Below are 22,151 nucleotides of genomic sequence, written 5' to 3'. Positions count from 1 at the left end.
ATTTTACTGTCAAAAGAGGAATGGGAAGAGAGAACCAAGCGTGGTAACTTCAGTCAAGATCAAGGAAGAGGTCGGGGTCAAGGAAGAGGTCATGGTAGAGGTCGATATGGCCGGTTCCAAAGCTATGAAGATCGAAGGGAGCAAGGTATGTATCGAGATAAGCGACATATTAAATGCTATAATTATCAAGAATATGGACATTATGCAACTGAGTGTCCTAAGAAAGAAATAAAAGAAGAAGAAGTTAATTTGACTCAAGATGAATATGAGCCTGCAACACTGCTTTGAAGAATCAGATTCATGTCAAGATTAAGGGGGTGAGTGTTGGGTAATCTTGACATGGGTCATCGGTTTATTGGAGTTATGTGTATGGGTAAAAGGGTAGTATTTGGTTTGATTTATTTAATGTTTGAATAAAGGACTTTGAACCAGTTCAAAATGAGAAAACGTGTTGTATGCTTGGTCATTGTAGTGTCCTTTTCTTTAGGAGTAGTGACTAGCTTTTAGGTTGGTATTGTTTCTTTCTGTTGGGTTTGTAGGCTATTTATAGCCATTTGCTTTTGATCAATAAAGTAGTTGTCGAGTCCACAATATAAACAAAAAGTCTCCATCTGTTTTCCTTATTCTTTTCTTTTCTTTTCTTTTCGTGTACAGCAACAACAGGAAACAACTCTTTGTTTTCCTTCTTATTTGTTTAGAGGTTGTAGGGGTTGGTCCAACAACTGTTCTGGCAGCCTTCTGCAGCTTCGTTTCTGCCTAAAATCAACGGGGAAATACAAGGGGAAGGAGGGAGAGGTCGGTGGTGATCAGAACAACAACACATAATGATAGAGATGGTTGTTTGGTGGTTTTATCGTCGATCAAGGGTGGTGGTTGGTGATTTCCGACGACTTTTCGCAAGGAAAGGTTTAGAAACATGTTTGCCACTTGGTTGACGAAAAACAATAGGGTAATGATGGTGGAACTTAACTGTAGCAGTGGGAAATTGTATGGTAGGTTTGTGGTGGTGATTTGATGATTCTTGATGGTGGTTCACAGTGGTCCTATGGTGGGGTAAGGGTGGTGAAATGATGATGTTTCAGAACTGAGAATTTGGGTTGATGAATTGTTTGATGATGATGAAGGTTGAGCTCTTCACTTATACATAATCAAGGAGGTGGGGAATGGTGATTCACATAAGCATGGTCCAAGAAGAAAAAGAAGACACATTCTTACATTCATGGAGTAAGTCTTTTGAATCAATGGTGGAAAGCATTTACTAGACAACCTTCTTATAACCCATTGACTTTCAAAGTCCAATATGTAGTACATAAGAGTGACAAAGATGAGAGAGAGAAAAAGAGGTGCATGGTTGGCCATTTCTCCTTCTTGTCCAATATGTGTAAAAAAGTTCAATATCCCCATTAAAATTTTAAAATGCCATAGAAACAGTTTTCACTTTGCGTGTCTAATTCTTGACGTTAACTAATTTTTCTGAAGGCGGTGAATGATGAAATTTAATTCGAGGATTCCAAAAACCTAAACGGATAAATTTTTTGAGTTGTATAACTCCGAGAAATTGTGTTTAAAGTTTCACGTCTAACTGGTCTAAAATGTCTGATTTTCCGACTTTTACAAATATTTTTATTAAAAATATTTCGTATAGTAAATCAAATATTAGACCGTATCCTTAGTCTAAAAAAGTTCTCAAAATCTTCATCAGAGGTGTACAAGTGTCTCAATGGATTAATACGGTTTATGCAGTTCAGGTAAAATCAGCGTTATACCGGTTTGGTTTCTTAAAACAGTCGTAACTTTTGCATACGAACTCTGTTTTGGACGTTCTTTGTATATATGAGATCAGAGAAACATATACTACGATTCCAGAATATTTTCTTTACTCATAGCTGCTAAATACAAATTTTCAATTTTTCAAACGTTAACTAAGGTTACAGTTTGTGCTTTTTGATTCGGTTGAGATTTTCCACAAAAGGAAGTAAGATACCATTCTTATCTTATCGTAATTATAATGACGTTATATTTTGGCCAAAATGTGCATTAAAACTCAATAGATCAAGTTATAAAGAGGTTTGCGGTGAACTAACTGTTTACAGATTCAAACCTAATTTCTGAGATGTCACGGTAATAATGTTGAGAGGGTTTTAAATGATTTTCAAGATTGAAGTTGCAGAAAAATGTCTTTGGAGAGAGAGAGAGAGAGAGAGAGAGAGAGAGAGAGAGAGAGAGAGAGAGAGAGATGTGGGCCTCATATTTATATTTAATAAAACTTTAAATTAAACAGGAAAAAAAACATTTATAAATATTAGAAGGACAATATAGTCTTTTCAATTTTACTACGGAACGAAACATGCTAAAAATGACTAACAATCAAATAGTTTAGTAGTTTTGATATTTTTTCCTAAAAATGTACAAACCATTACATTTTTGTCTAAAAAATAATTTAATTAAAATTTTAAAACATTTAAAAATCTGAAGATTATATAAATAAAAAATAATTTTATATCTATAAACTATAAAATATCCTAATCTTTCATTGAAAAACAAAAATCATCAATTCATCATCCTCGTTCAAAGAAAATCAACCATAAAAAGAATTATATTCCATGAATAATATTTTGTTTTTATTTTTGTGGCAAGCGAATATAATTCTTTCATGTCACTATTATTCTTTCTTCGATTACAAAATACAAAACACTGGCTTAGAATTATACTTTTTCATTGTTCGGTTATAACTTTTGAACATTAATAAAGTTATTTATTTTCATACGCAGTTTCAAACTATATTTTTCTAATCATACATATTTTAAAAAATAACATATTAAAGGGGTGTTTGGGGTATCTTTTCAGAGGGCAAAAGAACTTTTGGGAAAAGTTCCAAAAAGCTAGATTTTCCTGACTTTTCCAAAAAGTCAGTTTTCCTTCTTTAAAAAATCCAAAAGAAGTTTTTAAGGAGCTTTCCCCAAACATCTTTTGTTTGTTATCTTTTCCCAAAAGTTCTTTTGTCTTCTCAAAAGATATCTCAAACACCCCCTAATTATCTTAATTATTATTTTTATTTAAATCAAATTTAACTGTTAAATCATCCATCATACTACCATAGCATAGCTTGGTAGCATCTCTGCTTTTGGTATGTGTAAAATATAACATCCCAAAAATCACAATCATTTTTTTTAATTATATAAAAACATAATTTTCAGGAAAGTCAAGTCAAGAGAATCATAAGTATTAAAATACAATCATTCAAAAACCAAAGTATCCAAAATGTGGAATCATGAAAGGTGCCGATGAGAGTGTACAGTTAAGTATTCGCATTCCCACGATCATCTGAAGTATCTAAAACACATTTAAATCAACAATTGTAAGAACAAAGTTTAGTAAGTTCTCCAAAATATTACATACAACACAACATAAATAAACATCTATCTATGTGTTATCAACAACCATGTGGACTATCAGCAGTCCCAATGGACTAACATCATGCCCTATGGGTTATCAACAACTTTGGGGCTATCAGCAACCCCAATGGGTAATAGCATGCCTTGGAGCTATCAGCAACTCAATAACACATAACAACAAACAACAAATAAGACCCAACTAGTCAGCATGCACACACTATGACATAAGTAATATATTGAGAAAGACTCACCTCACAGATACCAGCTAAACACAACAACTCTCACATAGAGAGGACAGGTACCACGAGACACCTAACAACAATAAAGAAGTGTCCTCTCAGTCTACACCCTAAAACCCTTAAATTAACCAAAAGTCAACCATGATCAAAAGTCAACGGTCAAAATCATCCACAATTGATCGTGACGTGGCCATCCATTGGTCACGTTGTGACAATGTTAGGACAAAACAATCACAAAATTGACAGTCGCCACGTCATGACAATCAACCTATCGTGTTGTGTGAACCACTCTGGACAGCTTAATGTTTTAAGCTCTTAATCCTTCAAGCCAAGCACTCAAACTTTCCAGAAGACTTTCTTCATCCCAAAGCACCATAAAAATCATTGCTTTTTTTGACATACATGTCTTGAACACAAGATAGGTCAAAATAAAGGAAAAATGAGATTAAATCTCATGCATGGAACTCATAACTCGCTGACTTTCGAGATATAGGACAAAGGGTCATAAAGGAGCCTCAAGAGCTCATAAAGTTGCCAACTTTATGAGATTCTAACATTCAAACAAGGGAAAAAGTGGACAAAAATCTATATCTAGCATATTTGAACTAAAAAGGCAGGAACTTGAGGAGTTACAAGAGTCCTAAGAAAACTCAAGGTCATAAGGTAGAGGCTTGCTAACTGAGATAATGCACCAAAACACATTTTCTTCTTCTTTAAGGCTAGAAATCACCAAAAAAAAGAGCTCACAAGATCAAAAATAGGGTTAGGTTTTCTTAGAGAGCAATAGGGAGGTGACATAGTTATCGATAATGAATAGCGGTAAATAGTTACTGGCTACCTATAAGCTACATAGCGATATTTTGTATTTAGCGATAGGTATAAAAATATTAAAAAATATTTATTATGTAACCATTATAGCTAGTATAACCAATAAATAAGCAAACAAACCATTAAACAAGCTAAATAACTTGACTATTATTTTTTTAGACATGTTTGTAGCCGATTGTAATCAACTAGAAGTTAGTTTTTAAACATAAATAACAAAAGTAGCAAGTTAAACGGATAACGGATAACAAAAGGCAAGTCTAAACTCAAAAACCCAAATCAAAGATCATCTAGATCTTCATAGACAGCCCCATCATCATAATCTTGAACGGATGACGGCTCAAAATCTTTATAAGCAACTACATCATTTTCTTCTTCACAAAAGTTATTGTCATCATCCTCGTCTATTAAACATCTTCCTCTGGAGCTCGATGTGGACTTGTCAGCAGCCCCCTATTCCTACTTCTTGTAGTATAAGGCGGATCACATGCCCCAACAACATCTACAACTTGACCCCGACCGGGGAATCTTCCTCTTCTTCTTCGCCTCCCATCAACCACTCAGTCGGATCTAGAACATTTGCATCGTCCGATATAATTGGGTCAATCGTATCACGCATATTGTACCTCCATTGGTTGTCTTTTCAGCCTCATTTTCACTCATAATTTTCTTAGTGTGTATCTTTTCAAGCTTCAACATCGAGATTCAAACCTCATGATAGCTAGGCGATTTCATATTGCAACCATGTCTAGTTATCGCTTCAATTTGCGGACCCTAGACTGTTGTATTTCATGGCATTGAATGCCACACCCGCATCATAAATCCAACGTGAAAACTTTTGGACAACATCTGTTCTTAAATTTTTTTTTGGCCATCTTTATGTTGTGGAGTTACAACCAGATGCCCATTTTTCTTCCCCATGTATCAGATTATTGGTTGTAATACAGATGGATAGTCCCTTTAGTGTTTTTATTAGTTTTCATTGATCAGGAGAATGAAACAAGCCTCTTTCCTTTCGATAGAAGCTCACTATTTTGAGTGTGCAATTCGTCATCATCTATTTCTTCATCTAGTTCGTCAACATCATCAAAGTGTGGTATGTTATTTGTTGCCTCTTTTGTTCATTTCTTCTTATCAAAAGCTTCTTTAAAGAAAGCCTTTACTTGAGTGGGACTCTTGTACACTTTGCTACATGACTGGTATCACCAACAAGGTTTACATTGCACCCATTGGCTATTTCCTTCAATCTTTGTCCCATAAGCCCAACCAAGATTGGTTTCTCTTTTACTAGCCATTTCTAAGAAAGTAGAAGTGATCAAAACATGAATTCGAAGTGTAATACTAAGTGTAATCATCAAACCAAAGTGAAAACAAAATGAAAGACAACAAAACCAAGTGAAAACAACAAAAGGAAAAGAAAAAAATAGCAAAAACTTCCAATCGAACCTGAGGTCGCCGGAGAGAATGCAGTGGACCAGGTGGGGTTTGCCGGAGGCGGACGCAAGGATTCGGAGGTAGAGCAAGTCGCAAGCATAGAGGCGGGAGGCGAATGAGAGTTGATTTCAGTTAGCATCAACCATAATTAGTTTATTCCGATTTTTACAAAATAATAATAATAATAATAATAATAATAATAATAATAATAATAATAATAATTAATACCCCATCGCTAAAACCCTTGCTTTCGGTCGCTATTTAGTAAATAGCAGTCATCGACCTATTCATTACGTTGTTCACTATAGCGACCGCTATATCGCTATTGACAACTATGGGAGGTGATGGAGGCTGAGGGTGTACAAACCCTAGCCAATGTTTTCAAAACGCGGGTCGATCCGGCCGGTTCAACCGGTTGGACCGTGACTCAGGATAGAAAGCGGGTCAAATTAGAACGGGTTTTTGTAAAATTACCGATTGGATCGAACCGGCCGGGTTTAACTTGAATCGCAGTTGAACCGGGTATTTCGAACCGGTAAAACCCAGATTGGCCCGTTTATTAGGGCTTGGTTAATTAAGTGAGATCGCTCCATGCAAAACAAAGTCGACTCTTCTCTTCTCTGGGAAACGAAAGCAACGAAAGCAATGAGCTGAAGAAGAACGCAAGCAACGACATCAGCAGCGAGCTGAAGAAAGAAACTCAACTCTTCTCTTCTCTAGGTGAGTTTTCCTGTTTCTTCTTTTCCCTGCAAAACAACGACTTTTCGTGTTTCTTTTTTTTCCTGCAAAACATCGATTTTGATTAGCTGTGAAGAGAAGCAAAACAACAATTTTGAATAGCTGGTGTTATGAAATAGTTTCCCTCTCTATTACTAATCCACTTACTCCAATCCGTCCAATCATCCAATTTTGATTAGCTGTTGTTATGAAATCAGTTTTCTTTTGACTGTGAAATCAATTGACTGTGAAATCAGGTGGTAAATTTGTTTTCTTTTATTCTCCAATTTTCTTTTCTTCTCCAATTGACTGTGAAATCAGGTTCTTTTTCTTCTATAGTTTCTGATTAGCTTTTCTTCTATAGTTACTGATTAGCTTTTCTTATGAAACATGTTTTCTTTTGAAATAGGTGATAGATTCTATTAGTTTACAGTTCATTTATGGTTAATTGATCATTGTTTCAAGGTTTTGGTTGTGACAGATTTGGTTAGTTTCCAGTATGCAGGAAAGTAAACTTTGTTTGGCATCAAATTATTGATATTATATGTGTATGTAGCATGCAGGAAAGTAAAAATATATGAAAATAGAAAAACAACATAAACCGGGTTGACCCGTGAACCGATCATTACACCGGATCAACTAAAAACCCGGGTTTTAAAACATTGACCCTAACCCTCATTTCCCTTAAATAGGGGCACAAATCCCAAAATTAAGGTTAAACTCAGACGGCTGTCACGTCGTGACCACATGCTCACCGCGTCGTGACACACAAAATGGATGCACGTTTAATACATCGATGGCCACGTCGTGAAGTATCCTTTATCCCGTCGTGATCATCTCAAAATCCATATTTTACATCTTTAATTGCCCAAAAATATAAATGAATCATTTACTTGGAATAAATATTACATAAAACAATGAAAACACCATAATCGTAACAAACATTTTGAAATTTCAAAGAATTGTTATCACACCATAGTTTATGTCTTTTCGATTATGGTCTACACACACGTGACACGTGTGTGTGCTTAGGTGTGTGACATATATGCATCTCCATATATAGTAGTAAAGCATTCTAATTTGAAAATGATGGAGCTAAAATGGCAAAAAGACATACTTGGTTAGTTGGTTTTGCCCTCCTTTGTATGGTATTTTTCCATTAAAAATGCATATTTTATGTTTAAAATGATTTAACTTCCTATTAATAGTAATTTTATTGCAATTAAAAAAAAAAGGATTAGATTTGTTCCAACTAATTTGATAGTGAATTTGAAGTCAAAGTTGAATGTGAATAGGCATGAAAGGAGCTACATTTGTTTGCCTTTTTTTTCTTGCTTTTATAAATCACAATCCAACGTCAACTTCCTACTTCCTACTACGCGTACAAATAGTTGGCGGAATTCAATAAAAGAGTTTGTCTTTTTTTTTTAATATAAATCCAAATATAATTTGAGAATTGATAGTCAATATTTAAAATCTCATATTCAATTAATTTCTTTAAGAAAGACTAGACGCTGGCTCATAAGTCATAAAAATTGTTAAAACTTAAAAGGAGGAAAACACCTACAAAAGTCAAACTTGACATTTAGGTTTATTCCTATAAGAGGGACAAAATAGTAAACTGGTGTCTCATACCATGTGATGACGACAGAAGGCGCCCAACTGTGAATAAACAAATCCCTTGAAAGCTCTCATCCACCATTTTCCAGCTTTTGGCAACTTTCAAGGACTCATTTATTGATACTGACACACAAATCTCTTATTTTTCTAAATTCAACCACATATATTTATAATTCTTATCTACCCATTTTGCTCTCAATCTCTTCACATGTTACTTCACATAACACCTCCTTCTCTCTGAAACTGATTATAAGCTTATATTCTTCTTTACCATGTCCATGAGAAAAGCTTAAAAACGAAAACCCAAACCATTCATGGCAGCTTTGAATCTGCTCTTTTACATTGCGTTTCTTTCTTTACTGCCATTAGAGACCACGTCGACATCAACAACACAAGCACAAGCTCTTATAAGATGGAAGCGTACCTTATCATCTTCTTCTGATGATGATGCTTTACTGGATTCATGGTCTTCGAGAAACATTCAGAAGCTCTGCAACTGGACTGGTATTGTCTGCAATGAAGGTGGTCTGGTTTCCAAAATTACCCTCCAAGATTCATCTCTCTCTGGAACACTAACAGAGTTTGAGTTTTCTTCATTCCCAAATCTTACCCACTTCGATTTAAGCAATAACGATGTCAGTGGGTCGATTCCATCCGCCATTGGCAACCTCACCAGCATCATGTTCTTGGATTTGAGCTCAAATGGTTTCGAAGATGAAATCCCATCTGAGATTGGAAGGCTGACACAGTTGAGATATCTGAATCTTAATGACAATAATCTGAATGGTGTTATTCCGTTTCAGATCAGCAATCTTCAAAAGGTATGGTACTTGGATCTTGGAGGGAATTACTTGACTAATCCAAACTGGTCTGACTTTTCCAGTATGCCAGCTTTGACTTTTCTTAACTTTTACCTCAATAATCTTGACAATGGCTTCCCCGATTTCATTCTCCAGTGCAAGAAGTTGACTTTTCTTGATTTGTCAATAAACCAATTCAATGGCTCATTACCTGAATCGTTATTCACCAATCTCAACAAGATTGAATACTTTAATGTCTCTGATAATTTGTTTCAAGGTCCATTGTCAAAGGGGTTCTACAATCTTACTAAATTGAAAGATCTTAGATTAGGAAACAACCAATTCTCAGGTCCAATCTTGAAAGATTTGGATTTGATGCTGAATCTTGAAGTTATTGAATTGTTTGGCAATTCATTTCATGGAGAGATTCCTTCTTCTATTGGTTACCTTCGAAATCTTCGGTACCTTGATCTTCACTCAAACAACCTCAATTCTTCGATTCCTTCTGAGATTGGATTCTGTTCTAATCTCACCTTCTTGGCTCTTGCCGGAAACTCGTTTTCCGGTGAATTGCCTTTCTCTTTGTCGAATCTGACCCGGATTTCTGATCTTGGTCTCTCGGAAAACAATTTTTCCGGTGAAATTTCTTCTGATTTCATCAGCAATTGGACCCAATTGGTTTCCTTGCAGGTTCAAAACAATCTCTTCACTGGGAAAATCCCACAGGAGATTGGTCTCTTGTCAAATCTGAGTGTTCTCTTTCTGTATAATAACAGCTTCACAGGCCCCATTCCTATAGAGATTGGGAACTTGGAGAATCTTAGGAGTTTGGATCTTTCAGACAATCAGATATCGGGTTCAATACCTTCCACGATTGGAAACTTGGTTAACCTTGAAGATATGCAGCTTTTTTCTAATGATCTCAATGGAACAATTCCACCGGAGATTGGAAACTTGACTTCCTTGGTCAAACTTGACTTGAACACAAACCGGTTGAGTGGAGAGTTGCCTAAGACGCTCTCTAAACTTTCTAATTTGATGGTTCTTTCGCTGTTTAGCAATGGGTTTTCAGGTGGTATTCCTGCAGATTTAGGCAAGAACAATCTTGTTTTGACAAATGTTAGCTTTTCAAACAATAGTTTCACTGGAGAACTACCTGCTGAACTGTGCAGTGGCTTTCAGTTTGATCAGTTCACTGTAAATGGAAACAAATTCACGGGAATATTACCAGATTGCTTAAGGAACTGCACTGGTCTACGTCGCATTAGGCTGGATGGTAACCGCTTCTCTGCTGACATTTCACAAACACTTGGTGTGCACCCAAATCTCACATACATCAATCTCCGTGACAATCAGTTTACCGGTGAAATCAATCCCCAGTTGGGAAAATTACAAGACCTAACCAATCTGGAGTTAGGAAGAAACAGAATCTCAGGGAAAATTCCGCCTGAGCTTGGAGACTTGCTAAAGTTAAGTGTTCTAAGCCTCGAATGGAACCAACTTACAGGCGAAATCCCAAGTGAATTGGACAAATTAAACAATTTGTTCAATCTCAATCTCAGCAACAATCAGTTAAATGGACAAATCCCTCCAGCCTTCGGCAACTTAACCAACCTCCAAGCTCTCGATTTATCTAGCAACGATCTGAATGGAAACATACCAACAACAATTGGGAATTGTGTAAGGTTATCAAGCTTGAATTTGAGCAACAATGATTTGTCAGGAGAAGTGCCTTATCAGATCGGAAACTTGTTCGGATTGCAGTATGTGTTGGATCTTAGCAGCAATTCATTCTCCGGCAGAATTCCTCAAGATCTGGCGAAGCTCAACACACTCCAGAATCTTAATCTTTCTCATAACCATTTCTCAGGTCGAATTCCTCCAGGGATATCTACTTCCATGATTAGCTTGCAATCAATCGATCTCTCGCACAACAATTTGTCAGGACCAATCCCGAACGACGGTGTATTCAAAAAGGCACCGGCAGAATCCTTTACCGGAAATCCGTATCTGTGTGGATCAGAAAATGGATATCTTCCTTGTGACGGCAGCGCTTCATCGAAAAAATCCGGAAATAAGAAACTGCTTATCGCAGTTCTTGTACCGGCGGTCACTTTCGTCTTCATGGCAACAACGATTGCTATCTTCTGTATAATCATTCGAAGAAGATCAAAACCTATCGACGAAGAGATCAAAAGTACCACAACAATTGGAAATTCTGAAACGGTTATATGGGAAAGAGACGGTAGATTTACGTTCGGAGACATCGTGAAAGCAACCGGAAACTTCAACGAGATGTATTGCATCGGAAGAGGGGGATTCGGGAGTGTGTACAAAGCGAAGCTACCAACCGGACAGATAGTGGCGGTGAAACGTCTGCACGTGTCGGATTCCGACGATGTTCCGGCGATAAACAAGAAAAGCTTCGAAAACGAAATACATGCCCTAACGGAAGTCCGTCATCGGAATGTTATCAAACTCTACGGATACTGTTGTAGGGAAGGCGGGATGCATTTAGTATATGAATACTTAGAAAAGGGTAGTTTGGGAAAAGTACTCTACGAAGAAGGAAGGGCAATATCAGAATTAGACTGGATTACTAGGGTTAAAATCGTCCAAGGACTCGCACATGCATTAGCCTACTTGCACCACGACTGCAATCCTCCGGTTGTACATCGGGATGTCTCGTCAAACAATATTTTGCTCGAGTCCGATATGGTCCCCCGACTGGCTGATTTTGGGACAGCCAAATTGTTGAACCCGGACTCGAGTAACTGGACCGGAGTTGCTGGTTCATATGGTTACATGGCACCAGGTATTTATTATTTATTTATATGGTTAACAACGTCCGGTTTATCTTATTTTTAATTGTTTTACTGAAACATGCTAATTTTGTTTGTACTTTATGCTTTAGAACTTGCGCTCACAATGAGGGTTACAGAGAAATGTGATGTTTACAGCTTTGGAGTCGTATCGTTTGAGATTATGATGGGAAGACATCCTGGAGAGTTTTTATCGTCTTTGCAATCATCAAATACGATCTCTACATCTCAAGATAATTCAAATATGTTGTTGAAAGACGTCCTTGATCAGAGGCTTCTGCCTCCTAATGATAGTGTCGCCGAACAAGTGGTGTTTGTGCTTAATGTTGCTCTAGCGTGTACACGATTAGCACCCGAGTCAAGACCTTCGATGCGTGTTGTTGCACAAGAACTATCGGCAAGTACTCAACCTTGTATAATTGAACCATTAGACCAAATTAGAATCGACAAGTTATCAAGTTTCCAAAAGTAGAAAAGAAACTATTTTTTTTAAGATCATTTCACGTATCATTAAACAAGCAGTGAAATTTAAATAATCTATTGTACAGTCCTAGTTGTAAAATTGATACATACATTTTTTGGGGTAAGATGTTCTAGGAAAATTTCAAATTTTCAATTTCGATGTTCATGGACGAACGCAATCCATCAAACTTAGTACATGATTTTTGCAGAAGTCATCCATAAATATTCTTTTGACTAATCATTTTTGCAGGCCTGCAAGTGTAAGAGCCTATGTCACCTGCAAATGACGTAAATCCCTAATTCTAAAAATGATACAAAAAACTGTTTACTAACTACGAGAGAAATTCTAGGTGATTGATGTTACCTGTTCCAAAGAATTATTATCTTTGATTCTCAAATATCTTTTGTTAGGCTTCTTTTTTTATGGTCTAGGAGATGTCGGAGGAGAAGTAGCAGGTGGCGGAAGAGAGTAACATGGTTGAGAAATATAATCGCCATATTGATTACCTTAACGATGAAGAATGCTCACATCTCGCTCTTTTTCCCTTGAATTCTTTCCACCGATTGACTAATCGTTCATATATTAAGAATGCAAAATTGAATGCAAGACCGAATCAGATAACGAATATGAAAGAGGATTGAGTGCGATAAAACCTAATATGGAGAATGTATGTGATTACACGAACGTTTGAATTTGATGTTTTACTGATAATAGATTATCTTGATGTTGAATCGATCATAATCTCCTTTCGAAACCCTACGTGAATGATCAGAAAATCAACGATGTTTGGCCATGTTCAGTGATGGAGAATGGAGACAATCCTTTATCCAAGAGGAGAGAGAGAGAGAGAGAGAGAGAGAGGCGATGATGCGGTGGTTCTAATGACGGCAATGGCCTTGATCTCTGTGGTGGTGTAGTTTCAGAAGAGTGTTGGTGGTTGGGTTGGATAGATGGATAATTTTTTAAATATATTTTTAATTATAAAATATTTAGTGGTTCTGAAATGTTCTCGATTTTCTCTCTCATATATATATATATATATATATATATATATATATATATATATATATATATATATTTTGAGAGAGAGAGAGGTAGGCAGGGACATGGATGTTTAGGCCTTCTCTTATTTTTTTAATTATTAAAATATTAAAATAAAAAGATATAATAGTCATTTCAATTTTTGAATGGATAAAAAAAAAATTCTACAAAGTTTGAGGGTTTAGACAAGTTTCCTGCAACAAAAAATTACAAACCACCATAGGGACCATTTTTTAAGTGTTATCCATAAATTATAACAAAAAAATGTCTCTATACCCTTTCATTTAAATGGTCAAGGTCAGAATACTTTTGACATTTTATTGGACTTTTCACACCTGGACCCTAGACTTAATTGTAAGCCACAAAATAACCCCACACATTCAGTTACAAAGCAATCTCTTTTGTTGTTATATCTTTGATCGTAAAAAATATGCTTGACAAAAGTATTTATATCCACGTTGAGTCATGAACGATGTTTTATTGTGATATTATAATTATAATTATGAAATGTTCAATTTTAGTTTTTGGGCTTTTTGTCCCATATCTGGTGTAAATGACACCAACGATAAGTTAGGTAGTCTTTTTTTTTTACTTGAATGACATGTACGTAAATTTTAGTGACGTCAAGGATCATGTCATTGTTATAAACTTATACATAAAACAAATTTAAGTCAATTATAAATAGGAATAGAAGAAGACCTGAGAAGACAAAGTTCATCAACAAAATATAAATGCATTTCAAACATTTCAGTGAAGACGAAGACCATAAGGAGAATACCCACACGTTGGTCTCCACTCTCCTCTTACCAACTATGTCTTATTTTTCTATTTTAGAAGGGTATTTTTGTCATTTTAAAATGTCACAGTCATTCAAACATTTTTGACTGGATTTAAAAAATATACTATATATGAAACTGATTGAATAGCTTGGATGCATTTGGATGACACGTTTGAAGTGTTATTAATATGATTATTGACCCCCAATATGAGTTCACATGTATAGTACAAATTTGTCCTATTTATTACCTATCATTGACGAGTTAGAAAAAGCACTATAAAATATTATGAGCATGAAAAAGCTTCAACAAAACCCAAACCATTCATGGCAACATTTAAAAAAAACATTATGAATCTGCTCCTTTATATTGCCTTACTTTCTTTTCTGCCATTAAAGACCATATCAACATCAACAACACAAGCAGAAGCTCTTGTTAGATGGAAGCGTACCTTATTATCATCATCATCATCATCTTCTTCTGATGCTTTGCTGAATTCATGGTCTTCAAGAAACATTCAGAACGTCTGCAACTGGACTGGTATTGTCTGCAATGAAGGTGGTCTGGTTTCCAAAATTACCCTCCAAAATTCATCTCTTTCTGGAACACTAACAGAATTTGAGTTTTCTTCATTCCCAAATTTTACTCACTTTGATTTAAGCAATAACAATGTTGGTGGGTCGATTCCATCTTCCATTGGCAACCTCTCCAGCATCATGTTCTTGGATTTGAGCTCAAATAATTTCAAAGATGAAATCCCATCAGAGATTGGAAAGCTGACACACCTCCAATACCTTAATCTCACAGAGAATTTGTTTCAAGGTCCATTGCCCACGAGCTTTTACAATCTTTCAAACTTGAAACATCTAAGGCTAGGAGACAACCTTTTTTCAGGCCATATTTTACAGGATTTGGATTTGTTGTCCAATCTTGAAATTTTTGAATTGTATAATAATTCATTTGTAGGAAAGATCCCTTCTTCTATTGGTAAGCTTCAAAATCTTCGGGAGTTAGATCTCCACTCAAATCAACTCAATTCTTCAATTCCTTCTGAGCTTGGATTCTGTTCTAATCTCACATTCTTAGCACTAGCTAACAACTCTCTTTCCGGGGTATTGCCTTTGTCTTTATCAAATCTGACAAAGATTTCTGAACTTGGTATCTCTGAAAACAATCTTTCTGGTGAAATTTCTTCTGATTTCATCACCAATTGGACTCAATTGGTCTCCTTGCAGCTTCAATTTAATCTTTTCAGTGGGGAGATCCCACCCGAGATTGGGCTCTTGACAAATCTCAGGATTCTCTTTCTGTACAATAACAATTTCACAGGGCCCATACCTATGGAGATTGGGAACTTGGAAAACCTTGAGATGTTGGCTCTTTCAAGAAACCAACTTTCAGGTTCAATACCTTTAACCATTGGAAACTTGGCAAACCTTCAAACCATGCAGTTCTCCGGCAATAATCTCAGTGGAACAATTCCACCGGAGATCGGAAACTTGACTTCATTGCTTAAACTTGAACTCAACAGCAACCGATTGACTGGACAGTTGCCTGTTACTCTCTCTAAACTTACTAACCTTACTGATCTTTCTCTGTTTGAGAATGATTTCTGGGGAGGTATTCCAGCAGAATTAGGGAAGAACAATCCTTTTCTGATAAATGTTAGATTAGGAGACAACAGTTTCTCTGGAGAACTACCTTCTGAATTGTGTACTGGTTTTCAGTTTGAGGTGTTCACTGTGAATGGCAACAATTTCACGGGGTTGTTACCGGATTGCATAAGGAACTGCACAAGGCTGCATCGGATCAGACTGGATGGAAACAGCTTCTCTGGGGACATTTCACAAACACTTGGTGCTGCGCACTTTAATCTCTCATACATAGATGTTGGTGGTAATCAGTTTACAGGTGAAATCAGTCCCCGGTTTGGAAAATTACAAAACCTAATCAATCTGGATATGGGAAGGAACAGAATCTCCGGAAAAATCCCGTCTGAGCTTGGAAACTTACAAAGGTTAGGTGTTTTAAAACTCGAAGATAACCAGCTTACCGGAGAAATCCCTAATGAATTGCGTAAATTAAGCAATTTGTTCGATCTCAATCTCAGCAACAATCAATTAAGTGGACAAATACCTACAAGTTTTGGTGACTTAACCAGTCTCCGAGCTCTTGATGTATCTGCGAACCATCTGAATGGAAGCATACCAATAACAATTGGAAATTGTGTAATCTTAACCAGCTTGAACTTGAGCAGCAACGATTTGTCGGGAGAAGTACCTTCTCAAATCGGAAACTTGTTACGATTGCAGTATCTGTTAGATCTTAGCAGCAATTCATTTTCCGGCAGAATCCCTGAAGATATGGAAAAGCTCAAAACACTCGAGAATCTCAATCTTTCGCACAACAATTTCTCAAGTCGAATTCCTCCGGGACTATCCATTTCCATGATAAGCTTACAATCAATTGATCTCTCGTACAACCAATTGTCAGGCCCAATCCCAAACGTCGGCGTATTCGAACGAGCACCGGCAGGATCCTTCACTGGAAATGCCGATCTGTGTGGATCCGGAAAAGGATTCTCTCCTTGTAATGGCAACGCTGCACCGGAAGAATCCGTAAATAAGAAACTGTTTATCGCGGCTCTTGTACCGGCGGTCATTTTTGTGTTGATAGCAACAACGATAGCTATCTTCTGTATAATCATTCGAAGAAGATCAAAGCTCATCGACGAAGAGATGAAAAGTGCCACCTCAAGCGGAAACTCCGAAACGGTTATATGGGCAAGAGACGGCAGATTTACATTCAGCGACATCGTGAACGCCACCGAAAACTTCAACGAGACGTATTGCATCGGTAAAGGAGGATTCGGGAGTGTGTACAGGGCAAATTTACCAACCGGAGTTATCGTCGCAGTGAAACGGCTGACCGTATCAGATTCCGGCGATGTCCCAGCCACACATAAGCAAAGCTTCGAGAACGAGATACGTGCCCTAACCGAAGCCCGCCACAGGAATATCATCAAACTCTACGGCTACTGTTGCAGTAGTAACGGCCGGATGCATTTGATATATGAGTATCTGCAAAAGGGTAGTTTGGGAAATATACTTTACGGTGTGGAGGCAACTTCGGAATTAGGCTGGATTACGAGGATTAAAATTGTCCAAGGCCTCGCCCATGCATTAGCCTACTTGCACCATCATTGCAATCCCCCGATTGTACATCGGGACGTCTCGTTAAATAATATTCTACTCGAGTCAGATATGGTCCCCAGATTGTCTGATTTCGGGACGGCCAAATTGTTGAATCGGGACTCGAGTAATCAGACCAGAGTCGCGGGATCCTACGGTTACATGGCACCAGGTGCTTATTAGTTATTATTTATTTATATTGTTAACCACTTCTTTTTCATCTTCTTATTTTTTTAGTTCTTTTACTAAATTATACCGCTTTTGTTTGTACTTTATACTTTAGAACTTGCACTCACAATGAGGGTTACAGAGAAATGTGACGTTTACAGCTTTGGAGTCGTATCGTTTGAGATTATGATGGGGAGGCATCCTGGGGAGCTTTTATCATCTTTGCAATCATCAAATACGACTTTTGCAACTCGAGATAATTCAAATATGTTGTTGAAAAATGTCCTTGATCAAAGGCTTTTGCCTCCGAAGGATAGTGTCGTCGAGCAAGTGGTGTTTGTGCTTAATGCTGCTCTTGCGTGTACCCGATTAACACCCGAGTCAAGGCCTTCGATGCGTGCTGTTGCGCAAGAATTATCAGCTAGTACTCAACCATGTATAACTGAGTCATTAGACCAAATTAGAATGGACAAGTTGTCAAGTTATCAAAAATACAAAGAAATTTAGTGTTTTTTTGGATCTAAGTTAAATTTAAATAAATTATTATATAGCAGTGACGGAGACAGACCTTTCAAGTGGGGTGTATGGTCTCACTTGACAGTGGGTCCCACTTTATTTTTGTACTAAACAAACTTCTAAAAATTTCATTTTTTTACTAAAACTTCCTCCTTGGCACCCACTTATACAGAAAATACCTTCATTGATATTTTTTTGTTGAAAAAAACCTCAAAAATACTTTATATTTTCAGAATTTTCAACTTTTATACATTTTTTTATGTATAATAGACCCCGATTAAGTTTTGTTCTGGATCCGCCACTGTTATATAGTCCTAGTTGTCAAAAAGATATCGGGTAAATTGATGTTCTAAAAAATTGGCATTTCTTCGTTTACGTATATGCAAGTCAACAGTTTACCTCAAATAACCTTTTGACTTTGAAAGTAGGTTTTAAAAACTAATTTGAATTCTAAATAGAAAGCATTCAGTTGGGTTTGATGAAAAAAAAAACACTTATGCTAATTGCTAAATGAGATTATATTCTTCCTACTAAGATTTATAATAGACATTTACGAAGAATGACTAAAATGCTCATGGTGTGCCAAGCATGTGACGAGGTAGAACGACACATTTCTAAAGTTGTTTTGTAAATGGACCAATTCTAAATAATAAAAAAATTAAAAAACTGATGTGGCATGTAAAATAGTGATGTGGCAGTGCCCCTTGGCCTTATAGAAAGTGTTGTTCATCATGATTTCATAAGTTGATAAGAGTACATGATATGATACGGATACATATGTACAGTACAAGCAAGCATTGGCAAATAACACTGAATCTCCTCCTCCTTTATAGAGAATCCTATACTACTACCTCTATTTCTAGCATGATTCCGAATAGTACCTGCTGCCTGCTGATTTAGGGTTCTTATAATGTCAGAAAAAAGAAGCAATTACAAAGTCAAAAAGTTTCCAAGTCAGACTTTGGTATCATCATGTCATGACCATAAAACTAAACCTTACGACCCATATAAAACGAAAACAAAGACAGCAGGCAATTGACAATATTTTTCCTATCATTTTTTACTCATCAACTTTTGCACGCTTTGATGGTTGTGAATCATCATCTGGTCCCGGTCCCACCACCGGGTTGGGTCCCGGTTCATTGGTCGAGTCTAGGACTTGGGCAGTAGATGATGATGAAGCTTTGAAATTATCATTGATTCCTCCTCCTGGCTTGCATTGTTTCTCAAACATCATCTGAAGGTATCTGCCTTGTTCTTCTATTCTCAGCTGTAAGTTTCTTTGGATCTGATGCACAAAACAAAATCATTTATAATTAAGAAAAAAACACAAATGCTATTTTCTTGAATAAAGCAAATATCATATACCTCAAGTTGTTCATGTAGGCGCTTCTGGACTTCCATCTGTAATCGTAATGCTTCAGTGATCTCCAAACCCCTGTTTGGTTCAAATTATTGCAAAACTTTCAGACTTTACACACTAAGAAATTAATGTAAACTTTTTGTATAATGGATGGAACCTAGCTCTTTTTTTCAATGGTTATGGAATGCTGACATGAAGAATCTTATGAATGGCATGAAGCTAACATAACAAAGACAAGGTTAAATAAAGTTGAACCAATCTGACTTACGTTTTCAACTCCAAAGATGAGAAATCTTCAACTGAAGTTTTTTTCTCTGAAGCTCCTGCAATAAATGACCAATCAGTACAGACATAGACATAGTTGGACAACATCAAATTATTTCGACCCATTTACCTAAAAATGGGTCGATTTGGGTAAAATTTTACCCCTAACGGATGAAAGAGAAAAAGTTGGGTAAAAAGGAAATGAAACAAGGCATAATTTTGTTTACCTTCTGATGAGGGATCAGGTCTATATCTAGCTGTCCTATATTTCTGCAAAACAAAATAAATTCCACATTATATAAAGCAGCACAATTTCTTGACCTTTGTAACTTGCATCACCCGGGAAGTACCATAAATGCACCTGTAGGTGACTTTTCACATGATATATCGTCAACCCATCCACTTTCATTTGCTTCAGTACTCCCTTTGGAGTAGCTCCTGTAGATACAAATATAACAATTCACATCATCAACACATTATATATATCTACTAATCAGATAACAACAAGAATAGTCTAGATGAAGGACAAAATAGTACTTTCACTTCCACCCAGCTTGTTGACTGCCTCCACAAACGCTTCATGAAGCTCTGGAGTCCAACGCATCCTTGGTTTGGAATGGGACCCACTGTTCCCACAAGAAGATGGAGTGGGAGTCAGTGGAATGCAAGCTTCTCCAGATGATGCAGGAATTGCTTGTATTTGCATCGAGTTTGTAGATGATCCCCCCACATGATATGCCATCTAATTAACAAAAGAAAAGTCATTGTCGTTTGTATTATTGTATATGTATTATGCTAAATGTTGCTGATATCCGTATCAATGAGCTAGCAAAAGTTGAACAAACCTTTGGCTCTGGTTCAATAATATTTGTATCAATAAGAATCTCATTCCAATCAGGGGTCATAGCATCGTCTTCAGTAATAAGCTGATCAGCCCAATCTTGCCAATCATTTTGTTTACCAAGGTCCTCTTGTAAATTACTAGACTGAATAGGGGCATTATCTTGAGGGTAATCAAGAAAATCAGGCAGAGAATCTGTACACCATGAACTGTTGTTGTTGTTTTCTTTCATATATGTAGTCGATTGAAGAACTCCTGAGGATTGAGATATGAAAGGCGGCGTTTCTGAATGCTTTTGGTGAGAAGTACCAGAAGAAAAGTGAAGATCTGAAGACATCCCTGAAGTTGAAGAAGAGAAAATGTGACCAACAGCTCCGTTAGTTGAGGATACTGAAGGAAGAGCAGTGAAATTCTGTGTTCCCATGGAGATCTGCTGAGCCTGAGAGTCTGGACACTTGGGATGTTTGTTTTCCAAAGAGGCAGGACGAATAGGGAAAGGGGAAGATCGAGCTCCAGGGGCTCCATGGTTACTAAGTTGCCTTGCACCTGATCTTCGAAAGGCCAATGCAGATTGTGCCTCCATGGTTATAATTGTCTGCTATAAATAAATAAATCTTCACCTGAATATCATCATATCATGTGAGCATCAGAAAAAACAGAGTTACAAAAATAGAAAACAACTTTTACTCAAATTAGAAAGCTTCAATCAAAGGCATCGCCATCATATGAATTAACGACAGAATCGTACAAACAAAACTACAAATAGTAAGTAAATTATTAATATGAACTTTTTTAAACAATCGAGAAAGAACAAAGTTGAATCATGTTAATGCATTAAAATAAACTACAACAAACATAAGGTATACTAGTTTAGAAGGCATCCATAAGATCCCTAATAACCATTTTTAACCAATTTAAGCCATGCAGCCATTAAATTGCATCGTGAACTCCAATCTTTCAATTTTCAAACTGTTACTACAACATAATACATCACGAGTATACAATCAAATTCAAAATTAAACGAATGAGTATAGCCAAAACCCTCACCTTAAACCATGCGAACAAAAGCCACTGAAAACCTAAACAACTCCCCGATAACGAACGGTTGTAAGGCGTTTTAAAGTAATTAATCTACGAGATCCAACGCCGCTGTGTGTTCTCTAAAACGCAGTGCTGGATGTCCTCACCGGAGGTGTCTCGATAAGAAACCAAAATTGAACGATGACGAGTGATTGCCTTCTTGTGCAATTTGGCCTTTACTTTCTGTGCGCAGCGACTAGAAATGCGTAGTTAAGAGCCCCCTCGCACATGGGCGGCGCGTGCGTAATGCTTGAGAGAATATATATGACAAGTGGTGGACACGTCAACGGCCCCTCCGTGCAAGAAAGTACCGTACTACCCTTCAAAGTTCAAACCATATCATATCATCAAATTAAAGCAAGTAGAAAATTTGCTATAATAATAATAATAATAAATTAATGACAAAATATACATTTAATTTCTATTTTCATAAAAAGTTAATTCCTCGTTTAATTTACTAATAGAAGTTTATAAATTTAACTAGAATCCTTAACATGTTTATTCTAAATAGCCAAATATTAGCATTTTTAAAAATAACCAATAAAATTGCAAGCAAGTACACCTACAATTTCAACCTTTACAAGTGCTATCTCACT

At 36.7% G+C, this 22,151-nt stretch overlaps 3 protein-coding genes and 1 long non-coding RNA gene across 4 annotated transcripts; 2 read left to right on the top strand and 2 right to left on the bottom strand.

The window, feature by feature from the left end:
- Positions 1-4,618: 4,618 nt before the first annotated feature.
- LOC145055535 (uncharacterized) lies at positions 4,619-12,813 on the bottom strand. Its single transcript, XR_013685210.1, has 4 exons — positions 12,679-12,813; positions 12,426-12,591; positions 5,906-12,262; positions 4,619-5,756 (listed from the first exon to the last, which is right to left on the bottom strand). It is a non-coding gene; the product is annotated as an uncharacterized LOC145055535 (long non-coding RNA).
- LOC145055533 (uncharacterized) lies at positions 8,545-12,399 on the top strand. The gene is made up of 2 exons (XM_079003890.1): positions 8,545-11,845; positions 11,945-12,399. Exons 1-2 carry the CDS (start codon positions 8,545-8,547, stop codon positions 12,322-12,324), a joined length of 3,681 nt encoding a protein of 1,226 aa, XP_078860016.1. The 3' UTR covers positions 12,325-12,399.
- A 1,650-nt stretch (positions 12,814-14,463) lies between the features above and the next one.
- On the top strand, positions 14,464-18,059 carry LOC145055534 (uncharacterized). Its single transcript, XM_079003891.1, has 2 exons — positions 14,464-17,495; positions 17,607-18,059. The coding sequence occupies exons 1-2, from the start codon at positions 14,483-14,485 to the stop codon at positions 17,996-17,998; spliced, it is 3,405 nt and encodes a 1,134-aa protein (XP_078860017.1). The 5' UTR covers positions 14,464-14,482; the 3' UTR covers positions 17,999-18,059.
- Positions 18,060-18,717: 658 nt separating this feature from the next.
- On the bottom strand, positions 18,718-21,779 carry LOC145055532 (phosphate starvation response 1). Its single transcript, XM_079003889.1, has 8 exons — positions 21,523-21,779; positions 20,480-21,095; positions 20,172-20,376; positions 19,996-20,072; positions 19,862-19,904; positions 19,639-19,693; positions 19,376-19,445; positions 18,718-19,295 (listed from the first exon to the last, which is right to left on the bottom strand). Exons 2-8 carry the CDS (start codon positions 21,056-21,058, stop codon positions 19,068-19,070), a joined length of 1,257 nt encoding a protein of 418 aa, XP_078860015.1. The 5' UTR covers positions 21,059-21,095; positions 21,523-21,779; the 3' UTR covers positions 18,718-19,067.
- Between the last annotated feature and the right edge of the window lie 372 nt (positions 21,780-22,151).

The sequence above is a fragment of the Lactuca serriola genome, chromosome 5 (genome assembly GCF_051521515.1).
Source record: "Lactuca serriola cultivar US96UC23 chromosome 5, Lser_US96UC23_V15, whole genome shotgun sequence".
In the NCBI taxonomy this organism is placed as follows: Eukaryota; Viridiplantae; Streptophyta; class Magnoliopsida; order Asterales; family Asteraceae; genus Lactuca; species Lactuca serriola.
Note: the sequence above shows the minus strand (reverse complement) of the source record. Positions and strands in the feature narration are given on the sequence as shown.